The sequence below is a fragment of the Galeopterus variegatus genome, unplaced genomic scaffold (genome assembly GCF_000696425.1).
Source record: "Galeopterus variegatus unplaced genomic scaffold, G_variegatus-3.0.2 Scaffold1094, whole genome shotgun sequence".
NCBI lineage: Eukaryota > Metazoa > Chordata > Mammalia > Dermoptera > Cynocephalidae > Galeopterus > Galeopterus variegatus.
Genome location: NW_007727205.1, coordinates 439,224 through 448,640, shown reverse-complemented (window position 1 = coordinate 448,640; position 9,417 = coordinate 439,224). Strand labels below are relative to the sequence as shown.

At 47.9% G+C, this 9,417-nt stretch overlaps 1 protein-coding gene across 1 annotated transcript; it reads right to left on the bottom strand.

Moving 5' to 3' along the window:
- Positions 1-1,988: 1,988 nt before the first annotated feature.
- Positions 1,989-3,403, bottom strand: FAM156A (family with sequence similarity 156, member A). Its single transcript, XM_008574736.1, is given in 3 exon segments — positions 1,989-2,758; positions 2,761-3,208; positions 3,210-3,403. Coding segments are annotated over 3 exon segments (639 nt in total). The 5' UTR covers positions 3,327-3,403; the 3' UTR covers positions 1,989-2,684.
- Positions 3,404-9,417: the final 6,014 nt, after the last annotated feature.

Below are 9,417 nucleotides of genomic sequence, written 5' to 3'. Positions count from 1 at the left end.
AATTTGACATGCTAGACAGCTGTGGACACCACTGGATTCCAGCTCCTAGTCTGTAACTTGGGACACTATTGGTGTCTCAGATGTCACTCCCAGACCCCTTCCTACTCTCCATACACGGGTATGGGGGCAAAGACTTGGAGGTGGGGATGTGGAGGGATGCCGACTCCTCTAATCACACCTGCCCACCCATTCTCCACGCACCCTTCCGCAGACCTTGGTTCGCTCTGCAGCGATGACCTCCCTCAGGAACCACCCTCCCCCCACACCTTCCACTTTCCCTCTTCTGCTGTGTGAGGACACAGCATTCCTCCCTGCTTGCCCTTCTACCTTCTGCCGTGTGAGCACGCAGCAAGAAGGCCCTCACCAGACACCAGATGCCAGTGCCTTAATCTTGGACTTCCCCGCATCCACAACTGTGAGAAATAAATTTCTCTTTATAAATTACCCACTCCATGGTATTTTGTTATAGCAGCACAAAACGGACTGAGACAGCATGCGACTTTCTGCTGATTAAGTGTGCAATCCCCCAGGACAGGGACTACCTCTGCAATTCCTCCTCACTTCCCCACCACAACACCACAACAGTCAGCGTAGCACAGAATGGGTGGAGGCAAGGCGAGAAAACTGTAACCTTGACGACTGGTAAAATGATTGGTTGTTGGCAGCAGGGACCTGGGTGTGGCTGCTGGACTAACTTGGACGGTCTGCAGAGAGTGTTTCAGTATTCAGGGAGTCAGACGAAGGCTTGTGTCTCTGGCCACCACTTTACGACCTCCATAAACTCTCTGCAACGTGCAGATAGTTATACCTGCCCCATGGCATTGTGGTGAGGATTCAACAATGTGTCTTACCAAGACTTGGGGCTACCAGCTATGAAATGTCCACTGAAGCCACTGGCTCTTTGCACTTCACCGCCAGCCTTTACAGAGGTGAACTGGTTAAGAACGACAACTCTGAATCCAGCCCGCCTAGCCTTCTATGCCAGTTCCACCCCTATTTGCCTGTGTGAGCTTGGGCAAGCTCCCTAACTTCTCCGTACTCTGCTTTCCAAATTCGTAAAATGGGACTGAAATTGCTGCTAAATGATGGGTCTGTGGCAGAGGATGAAAGGTGCTAAGATATGGAAATATGTAGACTATTGTCTGACACCTGGTAAACCATCAACAAAAGTGCAATCCTATGTTACCCCTCTTAATGCTGCCTGAGTCGCCAGTCCAAATTTAAGCCAAAGAAGAGTCCTGCTTTATTTACCTTCTCCCCTGGAGCTCGGAGACAGCAGCTGATCCTGGCAGGGTCAATCTAACTCTCAAGCTCTCTGATGGGATCCCAAGTTCGGAATCTAAGAAACTTACCTGTTCTCAAGCTGTTCTCTTCTGTCGGCAGGAGACACGTCGATTTTTGCAGCAATACAGCTCTGGGGACTACCTATAAACACAGACTGACGCAAAGCAGAATTTGTTTTCAGTTCCTGGGAATCTCACAGTCACTTGCTGGGTACACATCGCAGGATTCTGTAGGGGAAGAAAAGGTAGATTTAATCATTTGTGCCTCCTGAAATTAAAAGACATGTCTAAATCCCAATACGATTTTGAAATAACTCAATGATGCTCTGGTGCTCACGAAGCAGGCATGAAACTGCTATTCCTGTTCATCAACCCAGGGGCACCAGACAACAAGCAATGGCCCCTGGAACCCCTGAACCAGGGCACCAGCACCAACCCGTAGGGGCTCCTACTGTGGGCAGTAGACCTCGCTTCCAGCTCTCCTGTGGGCAGGAGGACTGTCTTCCAATTGCGCTGCCTGGCTGGTCGCACTGCAGGGTCTTAAATGGTGACTTGACTGTGTTCTCTGGTGCCCTCCCTCCTCCCCCGTTCCAAATCTCCGCAGCGTAGAGCTCCTCTTGATCCACTCTGATCCGCTGGTCGGGGATTTAAAGGCAGTGATCTCAGATCTAACAAGAGACAAACCACTAATGATAAGTCTAAAGGTACTTTCCTTTCATATGTATATTTATTTGGTATTGACGATGAGGGGCCCCGTCAGATATTCCTGCGGGGGAGAATACTACTCAAGTGTTAAAGAGCAGGGAAAACATTTACTCACATTCCGCTTATCATATTCATAACAGTTTACAAAAACAATACAATGGTGAACCACCAGGTTCTAATTCCACATCCCTTTCCCACACTGTGTTTAGTTTCAGATTCTTTATGCTGGATCTCAGTGTAGTGCAGTGCATTTCAAACAGACCTAGTGCTGCTTCTTAGAGGCAGTCAATAAAATGGCACAAAAGCACATGGACATCAACAAGGCATTCACACTACATAGACATTTTATACCTTACTGACAACAAGGTAGGGAGGAAAGACGGAGATCCAGGGTGGGAAAGTGACAACATGCATCATGGGAGCCATATGAGACGAGGTAAGGACCACTGGTATGCAGTCTCCCTTGCCATAGAATGCCTCACGGCCATCCAAAAATGACAGGCACGAAAGATTAGGACCTTCCTGGGATTGGATCAAATCCCCTGCTGGTGGGACATCCAGTCACAACACAGGTCTTGGCATTCCTCCGACTATAGCTGACTGTCCAGTCCCCAAAAGGAGCCTAAGCCTAGAAGCGGGCAGCACGGCGTCTATGCCTGAATCCCTTCAGATCTCCATCACGTGACGATGGGCGCCTCAGTTTTCTTCCAACCACTGTTTCAGCAGCCTCTGAAACATTGTCTTGCTTTCCTGCTGCCTCTCTCGTTGGCATTCTCCTCTCGCTCCGGCTGTTGGGGTGCCCCCTCTGGCAGAGGGCCGGGCCGGTTGGTACCCAGGATGAGGGTCAAGCTGCTGAGGCCCTGCACTAGCGTGTCCCAGGAGGAAGGATGTGGGGCCCCGTTCCTCTCCCCAGGGATCCCGGAAACACTCGCCCTGTGGCTCTGGCAGTATCGACATTCACATCGGAATCGATTCTGATCTCTGTCACCTGGGGGAGAGATCCTGGCTTCCCTTTCAATCGGATAAGGCGCCATGTGATCACGGTGTCTCTGCCTCAGGTGCCCCAGGAACGTATTCTTTCTCTGTGGGAAGGCCAGCCTTCCCCACCGCCACTCTAGCAGGGTCTTCTCCTCTCTGTACCGCTGTTGGAGCTGCCCCTCTGGTAGAGGCGCAGGGGGGTCGGTGCCAGGACTGGGGTTCAAGCTACTGAGGCCCATCCGTTAGCTGCTTGGAGGAGGAAGGCCGAGAGGCTGCTATGCCTTCCTGGGAAGTCTCCGTGGCGGTCACCTGGGAACATTCAGGAATCAACGCCGGGTTTCAGTTCTGGAGTGGATCCATGAAGTAGACGTCTAGTCTGAGCTGGAAGCCCCGCTCGGCCCTTGGGTCTAGACAGGAAGGAGCTTCACAGAGAGCTAGAAGGCAGCAAGGAATGTGTGCGGCCAGGAGAGCCCAGACTGCAATAAAGGGTGATAAGGGAACAGAGAAAACCAGGATTATTCATTGTACTTAGCCTTTCCGTCCCTCCTCTTCCTCTCTGTAAAATGGGGATGATGAGGACACCCACCTCCCAGGCCTGTGCTGAGGACTACATGACAGAATATATCTCGGGAGCTTAGAATAGTGCATGGCATGTAATAAAGGTTTTAGAAAGGATACCAATTACTGCATCCATGTGGCATGTTATGCAAAATGATGCAATGCAGTCAACGATGTTAATTCCCTGCTGACTCTTTCCAACCCATTCTCAGGTATAATTTTAAAAACAATCAATGCGTGACTAACCCGTGCTCTTCTCGTAAGCATTCATATACTTTCATAAAGTACGCTTTCACTAAATTGTAAGCATTTGCACCATGGAGACACACCCTTTTGAATTTTCGCCTTTGTGATCACTGGCGTGGCATCTAGTCAAAAAGGCTGCTCATGCCTGTGAAAATCATCTCAGAATTCCCAGTATGTAAGAGATCTAAATGCCAAAAGTACAATAATAAGACTTTTAGAAGAAACCATAGGAGAACATCTCTGTGACCTGAGAATAAGGGAGCAAGTCTTGGACCTGACGCCAAAATCATGATCCATGAAAGAAATAAAATCGACAAATCGGGATTTCATCAAAATTTAAAACTTTGGCTCTATAAAAGACAGTGTGTTTAAGAGAACGAAAAGTAGATCTACACATTTGGAGAAAATGTTTGTCAATCACAGATCTGACGAAGGGCTGATATCCAGAATATGTGAAGTGCTTTCAAAGCCCAACAGTAAAAAATCAGACGACCCGATTAGAAAATGGGGAAAAGACTTGAACGTGAGCACATGAAACGATGTTCAACGGCATTAACCATCAGCGAAACACAAACTAAAACCATGATGAGATGCCCCAGCACACCCGTTAAAATGGCTAAAAATAAAAGTACTGGCAATAGCTGGAGAACATCCTGAGCAACTGGAATTCCCATACTTTGCTGGTGGGAAAGCAAAGTAGTATAGCCACTTTGAGGAACACTTGGGTGGTTTCTTGTAAGTTAAACAGACATTTACCATAGGGCCCAGCAATCCCACTCCTGGGTATTTACCCTAGAGAAATGAAAACTTCAGTTCACACAGGAGCCTGTACATCAATGTCTAAAGCAACTCTATCCAAACTCACGCAAAACCGGAGACAGCACAAATGTCCTTCCACAGATAAACGAATAAGCAAACTGTGGTATTCCATGCAACGGAAGACTGCTCAGCATTAAACAAGAAGAGACTACTGATAGAGGCGTTTGAGATTCATCCAAGATGTCACATTATGCTCAAAGAAAGAAACCCACCTCAAAAGGCTGCAAACTGTATGGTTTCGTTTATACGACACTCCCCCCCAAAACAAAAGTATTGAGAAGGAGAAACAGATCACTTTTTGCCAGGGATTGGGGTGGGGAAGGGGTAACTGCAAAGGGGTAGCACCAGGGGGTGTTTTGGGTGATAGAACCGTTCTGTATGCTGATCGTGGTGGTGGTCACAAGAATCTATGCATGTGTTAAAGCTCGTAGACATGTACTCCAAAAGAAAAAATAAGTCAATCTTACTGTATGCTAACTGAAAAAACCCAATGGTAGATTTTGCAGTGAGGGCATCTCTCTATATTATTTCAACAAACACATCTTGGATGAATCTTTAAAAAAAAAAAAAAACTTACATTAAATGCTAAACTGAAACTTTAGATCAGCAGCCCGGGCTCTGTTCTTTCAGCAAACTTGGAAACCAAGAATTCCCTAGTTTTCTTCAGCGGGTACCCATACTTAGAAACTTTTATTAACCAAATTGTGGCTACCAGCACGTACGTACCGCGTCAGGAAACACAGAACAATATTAGAAATGTTTCGAATCATATGACCTGGCTGTGCACACACGCAAACACCAACACACACCCCCAAAAGAGAGTCTCTTAACATTTCGGTGACTTGAAATCTATGTTTCCAACTAGTTAGTTCAGTCACATTGTTTGGGCCATCACCATCCTACGCAAGCACTCATGTGTGAAACATTTGGAAAATGCTCTTAACCCAATTACCTCCCAATCAATTCTCACATGTCACAAGGACTCCCTCAGGATCATATTTCTTCATGTAGAAAGCCAATTCTCAGAGAAAGAAAAAGATCTCACAAACACCTTTTTATGAAGAAACACTGAGACTTTAGAAACATCAACGCACAACTCACCCATGTTTTAATCACTTTTCTCTCTCTTCATCCCTCCATCAATTCTGTGAAATGAAATATCTTACTGTCCTATCTCTATGTGCACCACAAGATTCTCAGACCGCACACATGGTTATTCATAATCCTCTACAGAGGCATGAAGGACAATGAGGCCTAGAGAAGTCCCCTAGTTGAGGGTAAGGGAGCAGCTGGGGCAATAAGTGTGACTTCCCTTCCTTCATCATCTCACCCCATTTCATTCCTTCAACAGTCACTTGCCCCAGAGGGATAAAGATTTTGTATCAAATCTCTGCCTTGAAACAGCACAGCCTCAAGTTCCCTTCATCATCACACACAGCTTCTGAAGAGAGGGAAGAGACTTTGTGGGAGACGCATGTTTACTGGTCAGAGCTTCAGCTTGGGAGGTGATGTCCCTCAGTGTACCGTTTCCCCACTGTGATGGTTGATTCTACGTGTCAACTTGGCCAGGCTATGCTGCCCGGTCATTTGGTCAAATGCCAATCTAGATGCTACTGTGAAGGTATTTGTGGATGTGACTAACATTTACCATCAATAGACATTCTCTTCCTGTCACACTGGCCAGTGCTGGGTCACATCTCCATTCCTCAATCAGTCCAGAGCAAGTGGGATGGGATGACCACGGCGGTCATAGATGAAAGGTTTGGGAATGGAATGGCTCCTTGCAAGACTTGCGCCTCCTATTCACCCTGTGGGACTCAGCTTAGACAGCACTTCCTCCAGGAAGCCTTCTCTGGCCTCTTCTCCAAGCCCTGGACAGGGGACCTTCCTCTGAGCTCCCGCAACACTCTGCATTTCCCCTATCCTGGCCCCAAGCCCACTCAGCTGCCAGCAGATGGTTAGCAGACTGTCTTACCCACTTGCCTGGGAGCTGACAGAGGCCAGGGACCTGGTCTCATCCACCCATCACAGAGCCTCGACCCCAACGGGCATTCACAAATATCTATCAAGTGAAAGAGGGAGAATCTGGGGCCGTCTTAATAAACATCTCATTTAGTATGTCAACCCTGCAGAATCCATATCTTCCCACATTCCAGAGGAGGAACTTCCTGCACTGAGAGGCTAAGTAAAGTCCCTAAGATCACACGACCGGTGAGGGACAGAATTCCATCCCAGGTCTGCCTGCCCCCAGATGCACACACCCTTGGCAGCACTGCTCCTCCAGATTCTCAGCCTCCTGGGAAGCCTAAGCTAGAAAGAAATCCTGAGGGAGAGAGTCCAGGCAGGAAAGTCCTGGGCGCTGGCTCATGGGTCCAGACCTGGTCCCTGTTCTCAGTGCCGGAATGCTCCACAGAACAAACCGTGCAAGCTCTCTGCTCTCATTACCCTGCATTCTAGTAGGGGGAGGAGAAAGTAAACAGCTAGACGAGCAAATGCACGCCATGTCAGGGTGATGAGCACTGTGAAAAGAGTTGTGTTTATTTTGACAATTACAGCGGTGCTACGTGACCCTTTCTTCAACTTTCTGTAATGATGTGAAGCACCCTTATAAAATGAATTTATTTCAGTTCAAAGAATCGGATTTCATGTAATAATGTCAACGAAATAATGGTTTGACTTTGTTTTCCAGAAATGGCAAAATCCTAAAGCAAAATGACTGAGATCTGTGCAAGGACGGTGGGGGCTGGAAACTGTGCTCCTAGCCTCACGCAATGCTAGGGAAAAAGGAGTCCGAGTTCCAGCCACGTGTATTAGTCAGGGTTTTCCAAAGACAACGAACCAACAGGATATGTATGTACAGTAGATATATGAGAGGGGATTTATCAGGGGAATTGGCTCACGCAATTATGAAGGCTGAGAAGTCTCACCATAGGCCGTCTATAAGCTAGAGACCCTGGGCTACCAGTAGCACGGCTTGGCCAAGGTGGAAGGCCTCAGAACCAGGGAAGCGGATGCGTAACCTCATTTTGAGGACAAAGGCCTGAGAACCCGGGGGACCCACTCATGTAAGTCCTAGAATCCAAAGGCTGAGGAGCCTGGAGTTCTGATGTCCGAGGACAGGAGAAGAAGAGTGCATCCCACCTCAGGACACATTCGCCTTTCCTCTGCTTTTGTTCTCGCTGGGCCTCTGCCGATGGGATGGTGCCTGCCCACACTGAGGGAGGATCTTCCCCACCTAGTCCACTCAGACTCTCACCCTGGTCTCCTCTGGACACACCCTCACAGACACACCCCACAATAATGCTTTACCAGGTTTCTAGGTATTCCTTAATCTGGTCAAGCTGACACCTAAAAGTAACCATCATTCCATGCAACGCGACAGAGATTTTAAAAAGAGTTTGTGCTGCACCTGGCACCCAGGCGTTCCATATTTTTGATGCCTATGCAGATAACTGCTATGATGCTGGGTCTAGAATGGAGGGGATACTCTATTTAGCAGCGTCATTACAAAAGAACATTTAAATCAGTAAACACCCAGTGGTGCCCACTTTAGAGTGTGAAAGAAGAAAATGAGGAGACCAATGAAACATGGTCCTTGCATGAGGGATATCACAGCAGGTGGGCCAAACATAGACACAGAACAGCAGTGGGAGTACAAAGGAGGGGTACGGGGAAGGGTAGAGAGGAGGAGTGGCCAAAGCAGCAAGAAGAATACAAGGAGAAAGTCTCCTCTTGTGCATTAAGAGCTCGCCTGGACTCACCCAAGGTCCCTGATCACTGGGTTCACAGCGCCAGTTCTGCCGATGTCGGCCTGAGTGACATCTACACCTCTCACCTACAAAATAAAATAACTGGGGTCCATTCATCTGACAAGCATTTATTTACTGAGGGCCAGCTCTGCTCAGTGCATTATCAAATGTAGCCCCATCCCAAGGCAGTAAAATATTGTCCCAGGCATACTATAAGGGGAACAAATCGGGAAATACACCGATACTAGACACTTGTGGACAGAGTGGGGATAGAAGACACAGTGAACTTTGAGCAGAGGGTCTGCCACGGTCACTTGTTCACAAAATATTATTTCCTGTAAACAAACTGACAGCATAACGACAGCTACTCTGCCTCGAGTGATCATCATCACTCACACGACAAGCGTGTCTGGGCACCTGCTGAGCACCAGGCTGCAGGATCTGTGCTTTGCTAGACTTTGCGCACACGGGAATGTTTCCTGCAGGATAACAGTCCTCAAAGGGCTCACAGTCTGCGGGACAGGCAGCCGCAGTGAAGATAATGACGGGACAAGCGATGACAGCCATGGCAGGCGGGAGCCAGGGGTGTGGCTGGGAACACAGAGAAGGGCCCCACAGCCCAGGTGGTCAGGACGGCTTCTCCCAGGCCATGGTGTACTGGATAACATTATTATCTCCACTTGCAGATGAGGGAACTGAGGACCAGAGAGGTTAGGCAACTCACCCGAGGTCACACAGCTAGGTAGCGGTGGTGACCATTTCTCACGTCGGTCTGTTAAAATACAAAGGTCTCTGCACTATTCATCACACCAATCCCTCCCCCTTAATACTGTCACCTGTTTTAATTTGCAGTCACCACGTTATACTTACCCTTACCTTTAAATTCTCCTAATCTGCTAACTACAGTAGAAATTTCGTTTTAGCACATCAGGCCTTTTATTTTACCAGCGCGATTGCCCAGCCCGGAACTGAAGGTTTATATTCCACCCACATGCTGGGTAAGGAAAATGGATCACTGCGGTTTAGAGTTTTAACTGAGCTAGTGCATGCAATCTCAAGCACAATTTTAAATAGAATCA